The sequence below is a fragment of the Anastrepha obliqua genome, chromosome 6 (assembly GCF_027943255.1).
Source record: "Anastrepha obliqua isolate idAnaObli1 chromosome 6, idAnaObli1_1.0, whole genome shotgun sequence".
NCBI classification, from domain to species: Eukaryota; Metazoa; Arthropoda; class Insecta; order Diptera; family Tephritidae; genus Anastrepha; species Anastrepha obliqua.
In genome coordinates, this window is record NC_072897.1 from 56,342,242 (window position 1) to 56,368,214 (window position 25,973).

The following is a 25,973-nucleotide window of genomic DNA, read 5'->3' on the forward strand; positions in this document are numbered from 1 at the left end:
ATTTTGATTTCATTTGCATTCATAATTTTAAGTACAAAATTGCGTTTAGCTATTTTAAAGAGTGGTTGAATGTTACTCAATCCCGAAACAAAAAGTGGTGGAGGTCTAGGCCTTTGTGAGTTTGTGGTGTTTCATTTGAAATTTCCTCTTCATCCAATAATGCCAAGCGGTTGAAATTATTTGTGGGCGGCGTAGAAAGCCAGTAGCTATAAAATTTTGATTGTTTTGTTTTGTAATTTGAAATATTACCTGGACTATTTCTTCCTCGCTTTAATACTTTACTCTTTTATTTGGGCTGAGAGCACTGCATTGTATAATGAGGCACCAGTCGGAATTCGCCAAAGATTGCAGAGCCGCAAGAAAAAGACGTCATTAAATGTTATACAAATATTATGAATAATATACGTACTACCTATTCTATTTACAACAAAACATAAATCGGTTTACTCTGTGGGTAGAAGAGGGGATTTTATTAAAAATCCGTTACGATGCAGTTAAATTGCCGTAATCCTTATAAGGTAGTGCTAGCCACCTTGTTAAGGGATAAGCAGAGTCACCCAAAATGAAGGAGTCTGGAAACAAATTTTGCGGTTCCGATTGCACCTTACGAAATAGGTTTGATCTTCGCAGGACACTGCTTTAATGTAGTAATCCAGGCTCACCGCCTTTTATGTCAGTAGATCTTTTTTCAGCATCTAGTACTGCTTTAAGGGAGAAGTCTACTGTGACAAGGGAAAAACAGGCTTATTTTCCGGATTTTATTTCTAACAAAATATTGCTCGTACATAAAATCTATTTAAACTCTTATCTTTATTATATATTTAAGTTTTTGAAAAAAAATTTTAAGTCAAAATATTCACCGCTGTGGCACTTCTGCAAGCGCAGGTCCGTTTTTCTATACGGTGTACACGATATCTCGAGTTCTGATAAATGAATCAGCTTAAAAATTTAATTATATATTCTCTGTAATAGTGTCTCTCGTCTGACATAGGATTTTTTTGATATCGTTATTTGTTAAATTGTTATAAACAAGAGTAACATCAATTTTAGGCAAAAAAAAAGAAAAAAATTTCAAGAATTTTTTTTTCAACGCCAAAATTTTTTATCGACATAATCCTACGTCAGACGAGAGTCAATACTATGTATATGATAACAATATTTTGTTTTTTTGTTTTAGATCACCGAAACGTAAGATTTCATGTACACCGTTTAGGCACCTAAGAAAAGCGGACCTGCGCTTGCAGAAGTGCCACAGCGGCCATTTTGAATATTTTGACTTAAAATTTTTTTTTCAAAAACTTAAATATATAATAAAGATAAGAGTTTAAATAGATTTTATGTACGAGCAATATTTTGTTAGAAATAAAATCCGGAAAATAAGCCTGTTTTTTCCCTTGTCACAGTAGACTTCCCCCTTAAGCACTAAGCTGCAGCTGTGTTTCCGATTAAAATAGTTGTCTTTATTATTTTGGGGAGCTTTAATGCAAATATGCGTGCCATCAATGACTCCAATAAAACCCGGTATCCCACTCCTTTGTTGAAACTTCCTCCTCCTATCCGCTACTTCTGTACCTTGTAGTCAGCTGGATGAAGAGTCCAAAGTGGAGCGTGAAGGTATGGTGTCCAATACCGTCAATACACCTTCAGTTTCTAGCATTAGCACTTCTTTACTTGCAAAGTATTGTGCAACTTTAAACGTTTTTTAAATGACATGTTTGCGTTAGTAGTGTAAATAATATGTAAATTCCTAAAGTTTTGTGTAATTTCCTTGATCATATAAGTTCTTACTTTGTTAGTGCCTATAAGCAACTCATTAAGTGCTTCCAACCAAATACCATTTTTGGCAGCACTTTGCTAGCGCTATCAACGTATTTATACCAGTTACTTCATCCATTGGCAACTTGCTAGCTCTTGGCGAAAGGAAGAGGCCTATGATGAAAAAATGATACCGATTGACAACCAAATTCGAACGCTTATAGTGTGTTTACGTGGACGATTTACAAAGAACCAGGTTTTCAGATAACTATAAATTTAAGCGTTTTTTCCTATGTAAGAACCATTTCAAGTTGTAGCTCATCTTCCTGTTATTTTCCGGAATTTGTACGTTGTTCAAATCACTAAATACTATTTACATTTGTAAATTGTAAAATTTGTCCATACTTCAGCATTTGTCATGCAGCAAAGAAAGAAAAAGGGTTATAAATACAATACATAGGAAGGTAGGAAATAATTAAAACATAGGTATTAACATATTAAAATAACATCTGTAGCTTGCCCACAGCGTTAACATTATTTCACAAAGAACGAATCGTTACGAATTTTCTTACGGTAAAATTCAAACAAATCTCTTACAATAATCTTCTGAGTTCGATCACTTGACTGTCAAATAATAGTCACACATAAATGGCAACACACTTGCCCTACTCTATTTCACACTTTACTCAAAATGTACACGCTCACTTTAATACTGAACCACTCTATTACTTTTCGTTTATTTGCTTACAATTTCAATTCAAAACTGAAAAACCTGGCAGCTCGTACCTTCTGCTGAGTTCTGTTGTTATAGAAGCTAGCTTAACCCACGATGGAAAGAATAATGAGATGGCGCCTATCGTGGTCCCGTTACTTTGCGCTCAGCGAATTTGACAACTAGTTACGTGATTTTAGCTCCAGTATGGCCAGATTACCACTTTCGTAACTTGATTTAGCTTTTTTTTTTTTGTTATTTAGTCTCGGAGTTTTAGTTCTTTCTTCATGACATTTTTCTAGCTGTTCTTATTAAAATGTCATGTTTATAATTTTGTAAAATATACATTTTTGAATAATTATTTAAATAATTCACTCAGTTTTATTTAGCTTTACTTTTTTTAACATCTGGTGGCATTGCTCGCGATTGCACGTGTTGTTGGTGTTCTTCTGCTTTCGCCAGTCAAATCTCTCTCTCGCTACTGCAGTGTTGCCTAGCTTTGGATATAAAAACGCACTAAAATGCCCATTCAAAGAAAATAACCCAACAAATTTTTATTGAATCACTTAAAGAACTTTGTATGCGTGACAAATTGTCTTAAAAATGTGCGTTTTTTTAAATAAATGTGTTATGCTTATGTAAAATTTAATTGATGAGGTTTTTTTGTTAAGCGAGACTCTTTTGTTAAGGGAACGACTTTTTTGCTATTTTTGAAGTTATGTAATATATAATAACTAGATAAGGTACTCTTTTTGTAAAAATGTCAGTATGGTTTCTTTTTTATTTTCTTGTTTATTTTTACAATGAATATAACTCTTAATGTCCTATGTCTCACTAAGGATTGATGACCGGAAGAAACGATTACACCTCTATGGTTTTAATTCGCATTCAATAAATTCAAAGGCTTTTTAAAATGTGTAAAAAGGTTTTCAATCTTAAGAAGAGTTGAAAGAGGGGCATTTAATATTTTTGCATAACCTTAAATGGAGCCAAAAATTAAATTTGCACTTTCAAATTATTAAATTTTATAAGGGTAAAAAAATTTTCATTAGCACTAAAATCTTCTCAGAGTGACGTTTTTAACCTTTTTTTTGTTTAATAATATAGTTTGTTTTTTAACTTAAGGGGGGAAGCTGGTCTAGAATTTTGAAAAAATCGAAAAATTTTTTTTTGTCTTAAAAGGTGCTTTAGGGTCTTAGAAATAATATACCAAATGAGGTATGCCAGCAAAAATGTCTAAATGCCCAAATTTTTCATTCGACGGCAGTGCCTCGCAGGTATGCCCCGAACGCTATTTACAACTTTAAACGCGTTTTTCTCGAAATCACTTTTTTTAAACTGGCCGAAGACATAACTCGAACAAATCTTTACCGATTGCTACGAAATTTTGACAATACATTCGAAATACCTTTCTCCGGAGACGTACGTAGGATTTTTTATTTATATTACATAGTTTTTTTTTTAATCAACAATTTTATGTCGTTCTTTATAGTGAAAATTGTAACTTTTTGTTCAAACGTGCACCATTTCGCGAAAAACAAAATATCGAAAAAATCCTACGTACGTCTCTTTCTGTTGTTATATAGAAACTAAAAAAAATTTATTTTTTGATCCAGGACAAAAATTAAGGAGTTTACGTCTTCGGCAATGGACCCACTAGAAAAAAAGGCGCCTTAGGAGAACTGCTGGACAGCGGCCATTTTGAAATTAATTCAGACGAAAAATTTTGTATTTGTACCATGAAAGCTATATTATTAAACCTATTTCACAGATTTTCGATTGATTCCTTTGTTGAGTTAAAATAAATTCATAAAATATGCCCATTTTTTGCGCTCTAGACCAGCTTCCCCCCTTAAAGTTTCGGTAGCTTTAAATTAAAAAAAAAGAAACAAACACGAAACTTAAAAATTTTTGCATTTTCGGTATAAAAAAGCACTAAATTTATTGCGAAGAGCAAATGGTTGGCAATACTGCACAACTCAGCAAACGTGACGTCACTTACGCTCTGATGGGCGCAATCTTCTTTCTATCATTCTTGAACTTAACCCCGTCTTTGTGCCCATTTACAAACGGAAACATTTGGAGTGGAAACATTTTGTTCCATGGTGAGGGACGGCCGCGGAAGGGAGAAGGCAATTTGTCTCCTGCAGAGAACGTCTCCTGTACTGGCGATACGCTTTGTGCTTCTTATTTGTATTTCTTATCTTATCTTCTTCTGGGTGACACACGTACTTGCTTCGTGACTCACATACTTGTTGTCGGCTTTTGCATGATGAAAATCCAAAATTTTAGATATTACAGCCGCTGGTGACGCTCAAGCATGCATGTCCAGCAGGCTTAAATGTGTGCGTGTTGGGTGACACTCGTACTTGCTTCGTGTCACACATACTTGTTGTCGGCTTTTGCATAATGAAAATCAAAAATTTTAGATATTAGCGTCAAGCACCCGACACGCACACACATAAGCTGCAGAACAAGCATGCTTGAGCCGCACCAGGAGCTATTAGCGTCATGCACCCGACACGCACACATATAATCTGCTGGACATGCATGTTGAGCGTCTGTAGCAGCTATTACTATCTGCTGCTTATTGTGACTTCCAGTTTTTATCCACTCCTAAAAAAATACAAAATAAGTTGAACATTATTAGTTGTAATAGATAAATGAATTTATAGACATCGTCAAATAGCAAAATACTTTATTGTTTACAGTTTGTCGGTCACAATTTCTACATAGGTAGATTTTGATGTGTGCACACTCTCCACATATGTATACATATATGTATTTTTTTTGCATGTCTTACAAATATTTGTAGTCTGATTATTATTACAATATTCCATTTGGAATCATTTGCGTACAGAAACCGTGACACTTGTAGTTGGAAAATCATATTCGTGTAGTTTTTGCCGTGAAGTCTGAAATTTTGAAGCAAGTTTTTTTACTAATCTAAATACGTTTCCACGACAGTCGGTTCTACGTTACCGAAACGACCCGGATTTATATCCGGCCAAGGACTGTCACTCCAGCAGCATTGACCGTATATAAGTATGTGGAATGTTTATGCTGCTATAACAACAACAACAACTAATCTAAATACGTGCCTCCGACAGTCGGTTCTACGTTACCGGAACGACTTAGATTTACTATATATCCAGTCAAGGGCTGTCACTCCAGCAGCACTCCTCGTACATGTATGTGGACTGTTTTTGCTGCTACAACAAGCAAAAACAACAACTAATCTAAACAGATAGTGTATGAGAACGTGAAATATTTTCTCCTGTTGTGCTTTTGTATAATATATTTAGCTGTTTATTCTGGCTATACTCGTATTATAAAACGATACAGTTTCAGGTAATTTCTTAGCAGCTTTATCAATTTTGATGTGCTTATGCTTTGTACTTAGTATAAGGACTTTTTTATTTGATTTGCTTTTATAAACGGTTAGTGTGAATCTATTGGATTTGTACAACAATGTTGACAAACGTGGAAGTTTTCGAAAATTTCCTTTTGTTTGCACGTATTGTTCCAAGCAACGAAGTATTTTTCGATTTTAATTTTAACGCCAAGGAAATACTTTGGTACACGTTTCAAGAAGTTTCATTACGACAAACTCGCTTAGGAGGTTGGTGCATCTCGAGACGCGACTTTTTCTAAATACGGTTAGCCATTTTGGCTGGAATTTACAATAATGTCTATTGGGCATTTTTTGGCAAACTGTAATGTCTTTATTAATGAAACTTGGTGGAGACGTTAGTGAGGTGTTAAGGAACACTCTTCATAACTCCAAATTATTCGGGAAATAAAAATTTCGTAATTATTTGCCTTCAAAATGCTCTCGGGAACTTAACTATAATTTGCCACAGTACACTAATATATATATTTTTTAACACTCCACTAAAGTTCACCAAACATACACTCACACGCGTGTTTTTACTTATTTTTATCCTTATATTCTAATTATTTTTATTAAAATTCACCCCTATTATGTTATCCGTGGGACGGCTGCGGCGGGAGTTATACTCGCATACGTCGGTAATCGGTATTAGTGTATACGATCGATAGAGCAGTGTGCGGATCGATAATGAAGTATCCGGATCGGTAATGTGGTGGACGGATCGAATACAATAGTGGCATCATTGAGAAGGTATTCGATTCGCGTTTCAAACAAATTTATTCGTTTTTCATTCACAGTTATTTGTGTAGCGGATAAGAATAAAATAACGATGGAGAGCAATAAAATGTAAGAATAAGCGCTTTATGTTTTTTTATTTAAAACAATTAGTGGAAAATTTCAAAATTTATCTTATTTATAGGAAGCGTACAACCACCAGGGAGCAATTTAAATGCTTAATATCGCATATGAAAGAGTATCCTGACATCGCGAAAAATTTTACTAAAAGTGTTCCTAATGAGGTAGAACTTTTTTGGGAAAACGTGCGGGAAGAATTAAATTCATTGGGACCTCCATCGAAAAGTATTGCAGAATGGAAAAAGGTTTGTTGTAACTTCAAAAGTTTTTTGAAAATATACTTAATTGCGTTTTAAATGCAGGTATGGTCAGACTTTAAATCTGCAGTGAAGAAGAAGCTGGCGCATAATAAAAGAGAACAGCAATCAACTGGTGGGGGGAAAATAAGGAGCTACCCTTATCGTTGTTGGAAGAAGATGTCGCTGCACTCGTTGGCTTAAACGAATGTGTTGGTGGAATTCAAAACACGAAGCAGTTTGGGGCTCCTCGGAGAACTATGCAAAGAAATGAGGACGCAATCGACGTAACCCCATCCACATCAAAGAGAACTCGTGAGGAAAATATTTCACAAAATTTTGTCGATTTTATCGAAGCTACATTTGATGTTGAAGATATAGAAAATGCGCCGAGTAGTGCGAATCTACCTCAAAAAAAAAAAAAAAAACAGGACGGATCAGCTCGATTTGCTAGATAAGCAAATAAGTATTCAACAAAGTTTATGCTCGAAAGTGACAAAAGGTATTGATGCCCAAGAAGGACATTTCAAAAATGTTAATGAGGGCTTGAGATAGTTAACCAAATCGGTTGAGCGACTGGGCGACTACCAGAAAAAAACTAACGAAATCATGAAAGATTTTCTCGAAGTAGCAAAAAGGCACAACCAAGCTATGGAGAAAAATGCTGTTGAAAAGCTGAAAGTGAAGAAAGAGCTATTAGGCTTGGAGCTTGGAGGAATAGATAAACAGTTGGGTCTGTAATAACTGATAAAATGACTGAATACTAGCTTTCTTATTGGATAACATTTTTTCGTAACTAGTTTTTAGCACATACCATGGAGGTTTTTTAATTTAATTTTTAAGAAATATATATGAATATGAATTAAGATGAATGTAGTTATTATTACAAAAAGCTGCGTAACATCTCATTGCGAATTTGAGTAGCCTCAGTTGTGTACCGTTGGGTTTGTATAGGTTCGCCTACATATTCATCACTTTCTTCAACCCCATCTAAATATTCGTCGGAAATCTTGTAATGAATGCGGATGTTATGAAGTGCAGCTGCGACGTTGACAATTTGCGCCACTTTTTCTGGAGCATAGTGTAGTTGGCGAGCAGAGAGCAAACATCGACACCAATTCTTCCAGACCCCTATTGTCCTTTCAACAATGTTGCGGCCCTTGCTATGGCTTTTATTAAACCGACTTTCTGGCGTATTTGCTCGAGTGTTACGAAAGGGTGTTATCAACCAGGGTAAAAGTGGATATCCGGAGTCTCCTATGTAAAATATTGCGAAGTAAACTATATTATTTTTTTTATTATTTGGTGTATATTTACCCAACAATCTCGTGCTTCTTTCTCCACTTTCATACAAGGCTTGAAAATAAGTCGAAGCATCACTATTTTCCCAAACAAAAGAATCGCGGCTTGCACCTGCGTACCTACTGTTTACATACTTTATTCGCTGATTATGGTCACATATCTTAAGCCGCACAATAGATTAGTGAACTAATTTAGTCTGACTTTAACAATTAACTTACTATCATTGCATTTATACTATAATATCCTTTTCTATTATATTAAAGGTGCGCATTCTCTCCAGTGGGTTTTAAAATTTTTATATGGGTACCGTCTACACACATAATTATTCCCGGAATGGTCGTTTTTTCAAAAAAATATTTTTTGGCCTCTAGCTTTTCACTGTCCGTCGTTTTGATTTACTTTTATTCGTCATGACTAGGCTTATCCAGGACATAATGTAGCCTCTAAGATATTTAAAACATCTGAAAGTACTGTAGAAATTGTTGACTGCGCCATTCCTATGTTAAAATCTTGTCCAGTACCATTTTGATAGCCCCCTTCGGCTAAAAACCTTAAGCATGCTTCAAGCTTAAGCTTTGGTTATATCGACCATGACCTTCGAACGGGAGCATTTTTCAATATGTTCAAAATATATTCAAAGGCTGCTTTATTAAACCGAAACTGTTTTAAAACCCTTCAAAAGGAGCTCACATTATCGTAACTCTACGTACATATACCGCAACGAAAAGTTTACACATCATCAGGCAACCGGAGTACATCATCAGCAGTATCCCTAACTTCTTGGCGGCTTCGCCTTAAATTACCTCTTGTATTTTCACCAAAATCCAGGTAAAAGAATATAGTATCCATATTTTGCGCTAAACAAAAATTTATTTGTGCTTTGAAAATTTAAACAGCTGATTGTGTTGATAACAAAGTTTACGGATTGTAATGCAGTGCATTCGTCGGTGTTCGTAATACAGTTTAAAGAAAAAGTGAGTCGAGTGCGGATCGAGTGAACTCCCGCCGTAGTTCATCCGTCATTTAACATAATCACCATGATTAAATGCAAATGCATTTGTCTATACAATCACTTTTCAATTTTAAACGCGAATAAGAAGAAGATTGGAATGACAACAGTATGGTGTTTCCGGATGCCTGCAAATGAAAACAAAAATTAAGTATTTGAGTTTTGTGTTAATGATGGGGATGGGCGTTATTGTGCCTCCTTACCACATACACGCATATGACGTTTTAATTTTGGGTTCAATGGCTTTAACTTGGAAAGGAGTTCTATGCAAAAATACTGTGGATTGCGTAGCCGGAGTTGGACTGGTGAGGGTTATCTTTTTAAAGCGCGGCCGAAGGCCGCCCACGCGAAAATTAGTTCTATGCAAAAATACTGTGGATTGCGTAGCCGGAGTTGGACTGGTGAGAGTTATTTTTTTAAAGCGCGGCCGAAGGCCGCCCACGCGAAAACGAGTTCTACGCAAAAATACTGTGGATTGCGTAGCCGGAGTTGGATTGGTGAGGTTTATTTTTTTAAAGCGCGGCCGAAGGCCGCCCACGCAAAAAGGAGTTCTACGCAAAAATACTGAAGGCCGCCCACGCGAAAAGAAGTTCTATGCATGAGGACCCGTTTGTAAAACTGATCGAAGCAATACAATACACTTATAAACCGTAATTTTTGGCTTTTAATTACTTTATTATTTTTTGTGATACGCTTAATATCATTGTTTTTGAGTTTAAATAAGTTGTATGTTTTTATTTTAAAAAATGTTTTTCAATTTTCAAAAAATACTGCAGTTTTACAATGAGCCTTCCACTGAAAATCCGTACATACTAGCTTCGTTATATTATATATCAGGTGTATGGCAACACCAAGTTTTCGTTAAATTACAGAACTTTAACATTAAATTACTTAAAAATTAAAAGCCTCCGGCAGGTGCGGTTTTCAGTTTTAAGATGGAGATACACCCCTCTATCCCCCCTTTTAACCCTTTTTTTTAAAGCGATGGACATTATATAGGGTTATTCGATAGGTGCGCTTCAACTTTTTTCCGATAGGGAGGGCGAACGACGCAATATTTTTTATTTTGCGCTTGTCATTTGTAAACTTCATTAGTATAGTATACATTTCATCATGGAACGCTACACACTTGAGCAACGATTGCAAATCGTGCAAATTTTTTATAAAAATAATCGTTTTGTTGCTGCTACTTTAAGAGCATTATGGCCATTTTACGGTCCATTTAACAAGCCGTCCCGTTTTGGGGTTATGTGAAGTCATTGGTCTACAGTAACAAGCCGGCGACGATTTGTGAGCTCAGAGCCAATATTGAACGCGAAATTGCTGGAATTTCGGCCGATTTATGCAAAAGAGTTTCGAAAATTGGGTTCAACGATTGGACTTCGTAAAACGTGCACGCGGTGGTCATGCAAAAGAAATCGAATTTCATACTTAAATGTATATGTTCAAACTCGATAATAAAAAAAAAGTCAAACCGTTTGTATTTTATTCAAAAAAGTTGAAAAGTTGAAGCGCTCTTACTGAAAAACCCTTTACTAAATATTTCCGCCATTTTTCGTCTCTATTTCAGGGGACAACCCAAAATTGATGCCGAATTGAGACCTTCGTTGGAAACAGTTGCTCATCCACGGCAATATGAGCTCCCGGTTTGAAGCAGTTTGGGCTGTTTTCAATAACTTTGTCCTAACTGCTGAAACTAGAGCATCCGCCTGTTTGCAAACGTTGCCTCCTCTGACTTCTTTTGTCGATACGAATGTATCGCAGAATCTGAATAAAATCTCGTCTACACATAGAGCTGGAGAAAAATGATGGCCGCCACTTGTTGTTCTACAAATATTAAAGCCTCAAGTATCGCCCCACGTGTGAACAACATTGCAATCAATACCTTCAATTTTGCTTGCGTAATTGTCCAGTTTTTCTCCAAAACTCGAGAGGCTTCTAACTCAGTACAAATACTTATATGTTCCAAAATATGGTTGTAATAGGAACACAATTGCAACGGCTCAATGCCGATAACGAAACGAACAAAGCCACTTGGCAATATATTCCTCATGATTCCTCCGATATCACACGTTTCTGCATAGAAACATGCACCAATCGTTTTGACTTTTACTGGTATAAATGTCAATAGCAAAAAATATTTTTGTTAATAATATATATAATATAAAGTAGCTTAAGGTCAAAAAATATATTATCCACTTATAGCTACAAAAGTCATAGCATCATTTCGGAAAGCAAATGTTATATGTAGTAGGAATTTCGAATTGAAATCACACAACCAGTCAAAATGACTGCTCTGGAAAATCTAGTGTTAATAACTATTGAAATTTCTAAATCTGGCAGCTCGTGTCTTCTGGTGAGTTCTGTTGTTATAGCAGCTTACTCAACACGACCTGTGCGATGTACTCAATTGTCGTCTTTGTCGAACTCATCTAACGGTAAACCCAGAAAGCATACACAGTCTCGCTATATGCTGTCGCTATCAAGGCTAATTAATTTTTTTGTTTTGGCATCTTGTTCGCTATTGTTGCCAGTCGGTTCACGAAACTTCAGATAACACTGCCTTCCGCTTAAATCTGATCGTCTCGGTTATACACCGAATCTTTCGATCCAAATGGAGCCAATCTTGTTGTATACGAAAACCCACATCATTAAATCTTTCAATCACCTTGTATGGACCTTCCCGGGACACTTGTATTTTTGGAGAAGTCCTTTTCTTTCTTTGCGGATTTTAAAGAAGTACCAAACTATCTTCGCTGACTTCCTCGGAGTTCACAGCACGGTCAAATATGTCCCTCATCTTCTTACTCTTTGGCTGGGTACACTGCTTCCTGTTTTTTTGCTTTTTTTTTCTTTTTTTGTCGGGACAAAAAACAAGTACAGCACTCAGACATTAATTAAGTCCATTGTACTACACTTGGATTCCATTTTAATTTCCTGTAAACCTACCCGATCTCCGAAGAAATCTGAGTACATCTAGTGGTGCCAAAGAGCCAAAGTGGTCGCTTCTTAACACATCATGCCAAAGACCTCAAACCTAATGCGAGCGAAGGCGGGGCAGACGCATAGGAAGTGGTCCGCCGTTTCATCTTCCTCTTCACAAGCTGGGCAGAGTACACTGTCTGAGATGCCCACCTTTTCCATGTGCTTCGCCCGCAGAAAGTGGCCCGTCATCCGTCCAACCAGCTGTCTGCACTCCCTTCTGCTTAATGGCAGGAGGATTTACGACAGTCGATCGGAAATGACAGGTAACATCAGTTTAGTCCATCTGCAGCCTCTCTCAGCCTGCCAAGCTCGCTTGTGGGTTGTAGTAACCCATTTGCTAACCGTGATTTTGATGGATGCAGAAGGGAGTGGCAAAACGGGCTCTGAGGCCAACTTCTTTGGCCCAGGGCCCATCCTAGCTAAGGAGTCAGAGGTCTGGTTACCCACGATAACCACATGTCCCGGGACCCATATTAGCATCAGGCTATTACGTCTTCCGACATAGTTCAGCCTGAATTTATAGCACTCGACTACCTCTGATGTAGTTGGGGGGCTCTCTAAGGCCATGAGCGCAGCTTGGTTGTCGCTGCAGACACATATAGATCTGCCTCTCCATCGGTTTTCCACAACAAAGTTCATCGCTCCTTGAACTGCATACACCTCCGCTTAAAACACAGGTGCATGCATTCCAAGAGCAAAGTGCAGTTTTGCCATGCTGGATTCCACGTAGACCCTAGAGCCGGAGCCATGCTCGGTCCTGGAGCCATCCGTGAAAATGCGAAAACAGTGTTTGCCGGACTCATTTTCTGAGTTTGACCACAACTGAGCCTCTGACAGCACCACACTGTATCTCTTTTCAAGTACGGCTCTAATGCCGGGCATGAAGTAGTCGGAAAAGCTCCAGTGCAACAGATGGCCACAGTGCGTTGTAGTCTCGATAAGGTCCTCCTGAGAGAGAGTCTGTTCATCCAGACCACTGATGCATAGGTGATAATAGGACTTATCATAGAGGTGTACATCCATAGGACCTCCCAAATTGTCCCAAAGACACCTTTGCACTGCCAGAAAGCTGTCAGCGCTTTGGAGGTTTTTGTTTCAACGTATGACTTTCAAAGAAGTTTACTATCGAGGATTACTCCAAGATATATCAAGAAGTCGCTGAAGAAAGCTGCCAGTGCTTTGGAGGTTTTTGTTTCAACGTATGACTTTCAAAAAAGTTTACTATCGAGGATTACTCCAAGATATTTGATTTCTTTGGATAGCTGGATTGTGATTCCTTTCAGCTTAAGCAGAACGAGTTCATCAAGTTTCCTCCTACTGGTAAAGAGGACAATACCAGTTTTGGTGGGGTTTACCGATAGCCCATTCACACAGCACCAAGTGTCAATCATTTCCAGTGTTTTCTGCACTTTTCTACAGATGGTCGTAAGCAAAGGGCCCATTATCAAACAGGCAACGTCGTCCGCATATGCTTGTGTGTAGACTCCAGCACCATTTAAGGTGGTGAGTAGCGGATCGATCACCATGCACCAGAGCAATGGAGACAGCACATCACCTTGGGGGCAGCCTCTATTAACCCCGGACGACACCAGTAGATCCAGTTTGGAGCAAGACTAGTTTGGAGCTCTCGGTCCCACCACGGAACGGGAGTCCGATCAAGGAAAGGTCGAATTTGACAGACTGAATCAAAACATTCTACTAAGGCAGCGCTGAGGTTCTCAACTGCCATCTGAGCCCCCTGTTCTTTCCGAAGTCTTGGTGGCGTCACGTCAAAGCCCCGCAACGCCCCCCTAAACTTCTGCCAGTCTGTTTTCCCGGGGTTTCTGGAGGGCAATGGCATTTGTGCGTCCTCGCCACACTGAAACTCAATATACCTGTGGTCCGAGCACGAGTCTTCGGCAAGGACTCCCCAGTTCCTGATTGGCCTCCCAAATTTTGAATTTGATAAGGTGAGATCAGTCACCTCCTGCCTTCTAGCAGTAACAAATGTGGGCTGTCTGCGCTTGCTGTATATGTGTAGGCAAGAGGAAGCGATAATCTCGAATAGCCGAGAGCCCCGCTGATTGCATTTGCTACTGCCCCAGATTGTATGCTGGGCATTAGCATCGCTGAAGATAACGAAGCCCAGACTGCGCCGCTCACAGAACCTTACGAGACTGGTGGCCTTTCCAGGTGGTGGGCCTTCCAGGGCATCGTAAGGAAAATAAGTAGATGCAACCACAAATCTCAGCCATCCGCTTCTACCCTTATAACACACCTCAGCAGCTACCAGGTCCTGAAAACAGAATTGCTCAAGACTCGTCACAGTCAGATTAGATGATATTATAAGACCGGTCCTAGGTCTACTCGAACTCCTGTCATATAATACCGTGGCCGCTTTCAACGCGTTAAAACCACAGATGCGGCCCCTAAAGACCCAGGGCTTTTGCACTGTGTGCAGCTGAGTAAGTCGTCTACTTAAGAGTGTAGTAGCGGCTTTGGAATGCTGCAAGTTAATCCGTGTAACCGTCAGGGGGCGGCAACTACAGGAACCAAAGTCTGAGCCATTCATTTCGGATAGACGTGGAGAGTGACAGTCCCAAAGAAGATACTCAGACGGTTCCTGTACCGAGAGGCCATGATATCCGCACTGGCCTCATCCACTCGCACCACAAGAGAAGCCCCTTCCTTTCCTTCCCGGTTGCTACTCCTGGTGTGGGATATGGTTCGCCAAAGCCTTGTGCTGATACCCAGTTTCTGGGCACGCAGGCAGGACAGGACATCCGCTGTGGACAAATTGGGATCCGGAGTCCAGCAGATTTCCTTCCTGAAGGATACATTCTCCTCGCTGTAGACCGCGAAGCGAGTGGTCCCCATAGGGGGACGTTATTGACCGTGGTTTTGATCCACTCGAATTTGACCAGAGACGCGCACGTCACCCTTATGGTGCCGTCCTTTGTCTCATAGCTCTTCGCATTGACCGATGGCAACAACCCGACGCATCAGCCGGCTTTTGCAGAATTTAATTTCTGCATCAGTCAGCTGATGGTCAAGCCCCAGTTTTCCGATCACAGCCACAGGTCGTCGGCCAGCAGCTTTCTCGTTATGGGATGGCTTGGCCACACTCTTGGATGTGATCGAGCGAAGATCCAGCTCGCCATCCTCCATTGAAATTTTCGCCAAGCAGACAACTGGGTTGGACTTGTCGCCGAGGCGGCGGTTAGACCGCGGCTGAGTAGAACCATCGCCCGCCACATTGACTGGCGCCGATATCACGCTCGTACCTTGGGGGGTCGTAGCGCGGATATCAGCATCAGCCTCAGGGCAGGGAGGTATTCTGCTATCAGCCACCGTCTTCCTCCGCTTATGTCGAGGGCCAATTTGGGAGCGTCCGTGCCCACCGAGAACCCGGTGGCTTCTTTTGGTGTGACTTCCACCGATCGAGGCCTTTTAGAGGACACAGACGCAGAAGGGCCGACAGAGCCGCATGAGGATTTCTCCCGCTCTTCGATTTTCTGGCTTCTTTGGGGGGGTCGTGCCGCCACCGAATCAGCCTCACAACTCAGGTCGTCCGAAACTGGGAAACGTTTTTCCGTCTCTGAAGAAGAGGATATTGCGATAGCAACCCCCGTCTTCTCCAGGATGCGCTCATAGAGCTGAGAGACTTGGGTAATGGTTGGGGTCTTCAGAATCCATGCCCCTGCCGCCGAAGCGGGTGGATTGCCACTTGTGTGGGCTCATACTGTTTCACAGGATAGTGTTATTCTTCCATGCCATCCTGCCGTGTTTCCCAATGACTACTTTCGTCCATTGCAGGAGCGGCACCTCTTCCGAACGGTAAATCACCCGAAAGCCTTAAGTCGCTATCAAAGATGGTCCCTGCACGCCAACAGGAACATTACGATGTATTTGTCACAAGTTAGTTGGCACTTTCCAACTACATTTCGCGAGTGCTCCTTCATAATCCTCTATTTGAATACAGCACATTCAAAATTTTGTTCCAACAAGATGGATGGATGGCTTGCCATACAGCCCCTGAAACAATTGATTTACTGCGTCATCGTTTCGATGAGCAATTTCTATCCCGTCTCGGACCAGTGAATTGGCCACCAAGATCGGGTGGAGGTATGTTAAGTCTAAATGTTTTGTAGTTAAACCAGCTTAGATTGAGGAATTGCAAGCTAACATTACTAAAGTAAGTTCGATTTTTAAAGATTGTCCAATCTATTTGAATTCTCGTTGTTGTATTATAATTTAAAATCCGATACCTACTTTGATCACCCTTTATAATGCATTAGTTGAAATCGATGGAAATGGCTATAAAAGCGTAATGAATACAAAAAAGTTGAGTATCGAATAGGACAGGTGTACAGTACGAAAGCTGCAATATATTGAGCTATTACAAGTGCTGCGGATTCAATCATAGATCCACAGTATGCAAGGAAAGAAAACAAATATGGGCCACAGGTGCAGACTTTTCGTGAATATGTGAGCGAATTTCTGAAATGTGTAAATGGGCTTAAAGCAAAATTAGAAATTAATCAAACAGAACATAATATTAATAATTAAAGTCGTTAATTAAATGCTTGAACTTGAACTCGGCAGTGCTCCGAAAGAAGAAGCAATAATTTTGGAAACGAAATTTGATTTTGTTTGAGTTAGATGGATGTGATAGACGCAATAAATAATGGTGAAATAAAGTTAAGCAACTATTCAATAGTAAGATGTGACAGTATCTACAACCACGCTGGAGTTGTGCTTTTCTACATCGATCCTGAGTTAAATGTGGAAGTATTAAGTACCAATCTGGATAATTGATTTCTGATAATGAAAACGAGCAAATAGTAAATTAATCCATGAAACAAGGTGGATTTAATAAGGTGATAGCAACCACCCAGCTGCATTTTTCGTCGTAGATATGAACAACGTCAAAATGACATGCTTTGTTTGTATTTGTATGTTTATGACTTGTCTAATATAGTTGAAATTTTTATTGGGTGAATGGTTATTTCACCCAATGAGCACATTATAATTCAATATTATGTACGTTTGCTGGGCTCTTTGTGGAAATGGAACATTTATTCCCATATGCCAATTTAATTCAATTTTTAAAATTTCAATTATTCAAAATTCAAAATTAATTCAATTCATTTAAAATTTTAAGACAATTTATTTTGGCTGTAGCATTTCTAGACCGTGGTGAATCATACATTGTACTGGTTCGACTCGCTGATTATCGAAAAGACGTACAAAGATTGATTAATGCAGGTCCACAAGAATTGGCAAAAATTTTATCTGGTGGCGGTTTATATACTGCTGCATTGAAGCTACTTACTGGCTTCGGATTATCACCTCTTCCCATATGGGTACGCCGCATTACCAAGGAAGACGCCAATGAAGTATGGACGTGGTTACAAAAAAATGAACTGGCTGGTGAGAATAAATAGTTTCTATATAAACATTTTCTTTGCTATACGATTTTTTCTAAAATTTAGATTTTTAGAAAATTCTACGTTTTCTTCTTCTTAATTGGTGCGATAACCGCTTACGCGATTTTGGCCGAGTTCAACAAAGCGCGCCAGTCGTTTTTTTTTCTCGTACTAACCGGCGCCAATTGGATACACCAATTGAAGCCATATCTTTCCTCCTGATCTTTCCAACGTAGAGGAGGCCTTCCTCTTCCTCTGCTACAACCAGCTGGTACCGCATCGAATACTTTCAAAACCGGAGCGTTTGTATCCATTCGGACGACATGACCCAGCCAACGTAGCCGCTGGATCTTTATTCGCTGGGCTATGTCTATGTCTATGTCGTCGTAAAGCTCATACAGCTCATCATTCCATCGCCTGCGATATTCGCCATTGCCAACGTGCAAAGGTCCAAAAATTTTAACGGCGCCCGCGGCTTTGTTATTCTTTAGCCACGTTATCGCTATTCCCACCTCGCCATGGTCGGGTAGCGGAACGAAAAATCTGTCCGCAACGATTGGGGTATCGGGATCTTCACATTTTCTGTGACATGCAGGGCTATCACTATTTAAGAAGCTTGAGAAGTGTTCCCTCCATAATTTAAGTTTGTTCTGGATGTCAGTCAGCAGATCGCCGTCTTTGTTCTTAGAGGAAAACGCCCCAGTCTTAAAACCTTTTGTAAGCCGCCGAACTTTCTGGTAGAATTTTCGGGCGTCCGGGATCTCAAGCTCCTCGTCCTCACGTATTTCGGCCCCTCTTTTCTTCTTTCGGATAATACGTCTCTCTTCCGTTTTTAGCTCTCTGTAGCGATCCCAAATGGCTCGAGTTGCGCCTTATCGCAGCGTGGCTCCATAGGCGGCATCTTTTCTTTCTGCGGCGGCATGACATTCCTCGTCGTACCAACTGTTTCTTCCGTCTCGCCGGAATCCGATTTCTTCTTCGGTGGCGGTACGTAGGGAACAAGAAATGTTGCTCCATTGCTCGTGCATGCCAGTTTGTTGGGCAGTACTCTCTGAGAGCAGGAGTGAGAGTCGAGTGGCGAATCTTCTGGCTGTCTGTTGTGATTGCAGCTTTTCGATATCGAACATTCTTTGCGTAGGTAGATGTACGTTTTTTGCTGCACAGAGGCGTGTGCGCAGTGCTCATAGGAACATTCCAAGCGCTCATAGAAGGAATCTTTGGTCGCATCGTCCTTCTCTTCCGTCGGGGCGTGGGCGCAAAGTCATATTCCTTATTTCGTTTGAAGGGGTCGTCATCAGTAAAGGTAGTTCTCATCCGAGGCTTTTTAAATCTTTCCATTGGGGGGGATTTTTAAGTGGCGGATCCCAAACCCAACGCATAACCAGCTATCCTGGAATACTTCGCCTTGTCACGTTAGCTCACTCCCGAACGAGTGTTCGGAAGCTACCCAGAGGATACGTGGGCTAATCCCGGATGTTGTGAGCTGGTTGTACCATATGCAAAAGAATCGTCCTGACCACTCCCAAATGAATGGCGGTCAGTAAACTCCGAAAATTCTACTAGCGTACGTAAATATATACCAAACAAGCTGCTAAGTCTCAACGCTTTTATACCGCGATGGCTATATAATGACTACAAGGTATGACATTTGCTGTAAAAACGTTTTATATCATCTATTAAAAATATACATACATACCCACAGTTAGCGAATTGCCCAGAGCTGTTGAATTTGTTCGTCAAACATAATCCCTTAATTGAAGCTGCCGAATTACCACATGCGCTGTTGGAAGCTGGAAGCGAATATAGGTACATTAGATCTTTTGTTGCATGGATTGAAATTGAATGTTAATTCAGATATCGCGTTTAAGCTGGTATGCATAGTAATAATTCGAATAATAAGGATAAATATATATTTCAAAGCGGTAATAAAAGCGATATTGCAAATTTCCAATTTCCAAATTATCTGCTGTATCTAAACTTCTTGAATGCGTTGCTAGAGACAAGTTATATTTTTGCGTTAAACATCTAATTAGTCCTAGACAGCATGGTTTTGTAGCTGCAAGATCTACGTTGACTAACTTATTCGTTTTTTCTGATGATTGCCACGCAGGCTTCCAGAACTGTTTTCAAATTTGATAAAATCTCTCATACGACTTAAGTAACTAAATTGTCTTGCTTGTCTCGGTTTTAATTCTACTTTCCTTGATTGGATTCGGATCTATTTAATAAAGAGATGCAGTACTGTAGTTATCGATGGAGTTTCTTCGAAACAGTACATTGTCACATCTGGTGTACCTCAGCGTAGTATTTTAGGACCTTTGTTATTTGTTTTGTTAATTAATGATATTTGTTCGTGCTTTTCCTTCACTAATTTTCTTCTCTATGCTGATGATCTAAAAGTGTACGCTGAAATAAGAAATTCTAGTGATTCAGCAACCCTACAGTCCGAGTTGAATAATTTATTTCCCTGGTGCCTTATGAATCGTTTATTTCTTAATGTTGAAAAATTTCACAAAATCTCATTTTCTAAGCTTCAAAACCCCCTTTTATACCTCTTATCATATCAATTATACATCACTTGCTTCGTCTGATGTGATAAACGATTCAGGGGTTTTCTTTGATCTTAAGCTTAATTTTATCGCGCACCTAAATTATGCCGTTTCCAATTCTCTTGCTATGCTCGCTTTTGTTAGACGTCACTCATCGCACTTCGCTGACCCATATACTTTTAAGATATTATACTCTGCGTTTGTTCGGTCCAAATTAGATTATGCCTCTTTTATTTGGAGACCTTATCATGCAGTCCATATAAATCGAGTGGAGAGGGTTCAAACAAAGACCCGAAACCATCATACGAATCACGCTGTCGTTTGATTAGTCTCTTTCCATTAAGTGGCAGAGGTACTTTTCAGGCAGTATCGTTTATCTTTGATCTCAAAAATGGACAAATTGACTGCCCGGTCCTTCTAGAAAGAATACAGTTTAATGTTTCATGCAGAAATTTTCGCCGTTGCAAAACTTTTCGCATTGGCTTTAGTAGGACATTATAGGACATGTAGGACAGTTGTCTGACCTTAATTATCTCGCCTCTCTTTTGGATTTAGACTTTTCTAGGGCCAAACATGTATTTCAAACGCAATTAAAAAACTACTTTATATGTAAGAAATCTAAATAATTCCTAGTATATATATGATATTTTAGTTTCTTAATTATTAATTTCGTTAATAACTTCTATATATTTTTAGCAATTTAATGGTTTCTTATGTTGTTAATCTAAGTTTTCTACACTGTTTAATATTATGGAAATATTGTAAATTTGGTTTTTAGTTCTGAAATTTATATCTTAAATGTCTGTTCTGAATTTTGTTAATAAAAATTTGAATTTTGTAATAACCTTTTTTTATATCATAGGTGATAACAGATTTAGAGAACGTCATACAGACCTATGTATATCGATACCGCACAGCGCACAGCAGAGGATAAAATGTAAATGGAATAAAATTAAAATAAATTTAAATGCAAAGTTTAAGAACTTTTGTTCTAAATACAGATTATAAAAACAAGCTTTTCGTATATCTTAAAAAATAAAATACTCTCATTCATCATCCATGTAATATGTTTCAACAGAGATCTCAAAAAGTGTAAAAACGTGTTTTTCTTTCTTTTATACATATTTAATAAAGTATAATTATATAAAATGAATTCACAAGCATGTTAGAAATTTGTTATCCAGAATTTTTATGTGTCCAGTTCTAGTTGTAAGTCATAGCGACCTATTTGTATGTATTCTATCTAAATCTTGGACTTGGACTTAGATGTAGAATCTCTTAAGTTTATAATAAAATAGAGCAACAAGGAGATGCTAGAAAAACTATGATAAATGAATTGTCTAAGGATGTTGCTGAGTTAAAAACCTGAAACGAATGCCTGACGCTTGAAGTTGATAAAATGAAGGAGGAACGCCACTGTGGAGGGTAAAAAAATAGTAGATTTTTGGGATTTTTTTTTGTAAATAGGAATGGTTATTCGAGGATCGGACAAAAGGCAATATATTATGTATGTATTAAAATATGTTGATGTAAATTTTTATTAAAAAATATTGAAAATTGACAAATTTATGTAAATAAACATAACGAGTTAAAAAAAATGACGTCATCTGGTGGCAGCGATACAGCAATGAACAATCATCTGAAATCAAAAAACCGAAAATTTTATTAATCTACACAATACTGGCTATCGTTGTATATTTTTGACAAAATGGTGGTGATTTAAATTTTGATGTGTGTTTTTCACCATTTTTTTGATTTTCAACACGCCCAAAAAAATAGTTATTTTCAAAATTTTGAAAATCGGCTGCGTGCAACGCAACGAAAATTTAAATCGGTTCATTAGTCTTCGAGAAATCGTTGCCACCGTATCAAAAAAAGTAGTTTCGAGAAAAACACGTTAGAAATAAAGCATCGTATCGTAAGCGCTACGGGGCCGAACCAACGGCCGCTCACTTAAGTGCACGTAGGTATAATCGGGAATAAAGCGAATTTCGCTTTAAGATTTTTACCACATTTTCTTGAATAATTATACTAACAATTTATGAAAAAAACCGTTTTTTTTTTGAATTTTCGCAGTGGCGTTCCCCCTTAAAGCAGATAAAAGATATGGTTAAAAGAAGACTTGCACAACTAGAAGACCAATTTAAATAAAAAAAATTTAATATTCAAAGTTTTAAATGCAAATACTATACATCAACCCAGGAAGAAGTTGCTAAAGTATGCACGGAGATATTGAAAATTAATAACTCATCAATGATCAAGTCAACGAAAAAAATATTTGAGCGAGACGGAAAAATGACAGTGCTAGCAGAAATGAGGTCCGAACAGGATATTGGAATAGTTTTCAAAAATTCAAATAAGTTAGCGAACACCACAATTTACATAGAGAGAGATCTTAACCTAGAGCGGCTGCAAGACAAAAAAGCTGTGGTGGAGCTGAAAAAGGAGATTATGGCGATTACCACTAAGCACCGAATAGTCGTCAAAGATGATAAGATGAAAATTACGAACGAATGGTTTAGGTGAAAAAAGGAACAAAAGCTGGTTTGTGGCCAGGAAGATGCAAGTAACACTTTAAATACGTTGTATGAAGATGGGCTTCAACATGTAAACATAGATTATTATGTATTACTAAGTAAAATTAATGCAAATAATTAGATAGAGCAAATTAGTTAATAAAAATAAACTTAAAAGTAGTATAACTGCAAATGATTTGAAATGTACACAATTTAAACTAAATATCACTTCCTATATTGTCAATGGCCTTGAGAACAAATATATTTTCCCGGCATTTTTCCAGTACATTGTAAAGCAGCATGCGTTTGTACTCATAGGCACCCTTCTAACTGAGGAGAAAATAAACCAAGCAAAGAAATACTTCCCAGACACCTTTTTGAAAGCAGCAAGTCGAAGTAGCAAATTTGGAAGAGCTTCTGAAGAATGTGTGTAGGGCGTTAGTAAGGAATTGCAAAAAAAGGGCATAAAATGTAGCTTTCAAACTGACAACGGAATAGATGTAATAAGATTTCACGAAAAAGGGAACAACATTACATTTATACCCTTGTATATAAGAGGAGCAGCTTGGCATAGGAAGCAGAGTTAGTGAAGGAATTTTTCAAGGAAACTCCAGAGAAAATTGCAGTGGTTATGGGTGACTTGAATGTCAGAATTGGAAATAGGCAACAAGAGATCGAAGACATGTACATAACCACTTTCAAAGCAGACATCGGCAAAAGAACCTCTAGATATGATGTACTAAATAATAAAAGTAAAAATTTCTTGGAATTTTTTAACGATTATGGTCCTATAGTCTTGAATGGCAAAATAGTTGGTGATGAGGAAGGCAATTTTACGTTTATTAGTGCAGTAGGCAACTCTGTAAATGACATCTGTGCAGTTTCGCATGAAGGATTGAGCTATGTTGAAAGATTTGAAATCGAATCAAAAGTATGGTCTGATCATATGCCAATTAAACTGACACTAAACATAGATAGAGCGCCGAACGAAATTGAAAATATAAGCCAGCTACTAAAAGGAATACTGAAAGAAAAAGGTGTATCAAAATATCAATTAAACCTAAACAAAAATCTGATTAAGCTGGCAAATCGAGGAGAAATGATAAATCTTGAAAAACTTGACAGTGTAATAAAAACGTCTGTGCCGAAGACAACAGCGAAAAACACACACAAAAACACTGGCAAGTATTATTATGAAGAACTGGAAAAAAGAATCAATAAAACCGCAAATTCAAAAGATTGGTGGAGCCTTGCCAGAAATAAGAGGAGAATCATTTAAAGTTGGTGTACATATTGCGACATCGGAGTTTAAAAACTATTTCCAAGACTTACTAAATCAGCCTCAGTTAACAAAAGATATTCATTATGCAACTGCTTTGCATACAGATACGGTCCTTGATAAAGATGTAACAATAATCGAAGCCCAACAAATATCATAATTAAAAATGCTAAAACAAACAAAGCACCTGGAGAAGACAGAATACCTTATGAGCTACTAAAGGCTGCCTCAACAGAATTTATCATGGAGCTAACGAAAGTATACAACATCATCTTCGAGCCGGAAGGATCGACGAATCATTATTTAAAACAATAATTTTCCCAATCATTGGAAATAATTTTCCCAAATTTATTAAAAAAGGAAATGCAAATATAGCAAGTAACTATCGGGGAATATCCTTTATGAACTGTATCGCGAAAGTTTTAATAGGATTGACTAATGAAAGACTTACAAACTGGATAGAAAACATTAACATGCTTACTGAATTTCAAGCCGGCTTTAGAAAAAACTACTCAACGGTGGCCAACATATATTATCTTGCATCTACATATAGTACATTTAAAGTTCAACGAAAACAAAAAAGTTTATGCATACTTTGTGGATTTCAAAGCGGCTTTCGAGAGGGTACCCAGGAGGCCATTAATTTTCAAACTTCGACAGATGGGATTATCCAACAAAATAACAAATCTGATTGGAAATATATATTCGAATACGAGAACAGCAGTTTGGACAGGAAGAGAAGTATCAGATTTCTTTGAAACCGGTACAGGGGTGAAACAAGGTTGTCCGTTTTCACCTTTGCTCTTCATATTATACCTGAATGATCTACATGACTGTTGGAAAGGAGGTATACTGATTGATGGATTAAAGGTACGCCTTCTTCTATATGCTGATGATATTATTATCTTAGCTGATATTCCCAAAGCCATGCAATCTATGATTAAAAAACTAGAAATATATTGCGCTGAGTGGAACATGGAAGAAAATTTAATGAAATCTGAGACGATGGTGTTTAGAAAAGGTGCTCAACTAGCCAAGGCAAAAATGGTGGTACAAAGGTGAGGAAATAAAAGTGGTAGCAGAATATAAATATCTTGGTGTCATTCTCACATCCAAAATGGCGTTTGCTAAACATGTGCAAGCCAGAAATAATTCAGCAAAAGCTGGCATTAATATTACATGGAACAATTTTTAGGCTAAGCCATTCATCTCATACAAAGCTAAATGGAAGCTGTTTCAGGCTGTGTGCAGAGCCATACAAACCTACGCCGCTCAAATCTGGGGTTATACGCTGTTTGAAGAAGTAAATAAACTTTAGCGTTATTTTTTTAAAGAATTTTCAAATTACCTGACCTCACCCCGAATTATGCAATAACGCTAGAAACTAACGTAGAAGATAGCTATTTATATTTGTTAGAACTACATATGAAATGCATTTGGAAAACTATCTATAAATACAAAAGCAGTAGACTTATACACAAACTTACATAGTGCATATTACGAAAAAACGTGTTTTGGCTCAAACAACTCAATGACTTAGGTATGGAGTTTGGCCTAAAGCTTGAAGAAAACATAACTGCTACGGACTGGCAAAATCGCTGTACCCAGCTTTTATCAAAGATTAAACTACAAAATTTAAACACGGCAAAACAAAAAGCACTATCAAGCACCACTCGAATATATAACCACTTAGATTACTCAAAAGGAGAATCATACTTACATACAGAGAAGATATGCGGTTAGCTGACATAACAACCATATTTAAAGCAAGATGTGGTTTGTTAAAAATGAGACACGGTAAAAATTTGCACACTTTGCAACTCAAACGAAGAAGAAGACATGTATCACTTCTTAGGAAGGTGCCCTGCACTGAAGGAAATCAGACAAAGATACTTAAATGCTGTGACAGACAACATCGTTATTGTCATAAACATTTTTATTTATTTACTTTACTATATTAAATGAATTAATGT

The 25,973-nt window shown here is 38.1% G+C and overlaps 2 protein-coding genes across 3 annotated transcripts; both read right to left on the minus strand.

Annotated features, from left to right (window-relative positions):
- Positions 1–483: 483 nt before the first annotated feature.
- Positions 484–1,657, minus strand: LOC129250555 (uncharacterized). The gene is given in 3 exon segments (XM_054890175.1): positions 484–722; positions 1,402–1,572; positions 1,642–1,657. Coding segments are annotated over 3 exon segments (426 nt in total).
- Positions 1,658–4,385: 2,728 nt separating this feature from the next.
- Positions 4,386–19,428, minus strand: LOC129250032 (uncharacterized). Of its 2 annotated transcripts, none has more exons than XR_008582795.1 (2): positions 19,353–19,428; positions 4,386–5,083 (listed from the first exon to the last, which is right to left on the minus strand). XR_008582795.1 is itself a non-coding variant. In XM_054889680.1 (2 exons), the coding sequence occupies exons 1-2, from the start codon at positions 5,355–5,357 to the stop codon at positions 4,847–4,849; spliced, it is 324 nt and encodes a 107-aa protein (XP_054745655.1). In that variant the 5' UTR covers positions 5,358–5,785; the 3' UTR covers positions 4,386–4,846. The 2 variants fall into 2 exon arrangements, 1 of the variants encoding a protein (XP_054745655.1); XM_054889680.1 differs by lacking the exon at positions 19,353–19,428 and adding an exon at positions 5,271–5,785.
- Between the last annotated feature and the right edge of the window lie 6,545 nt (positions 19,429–25,973).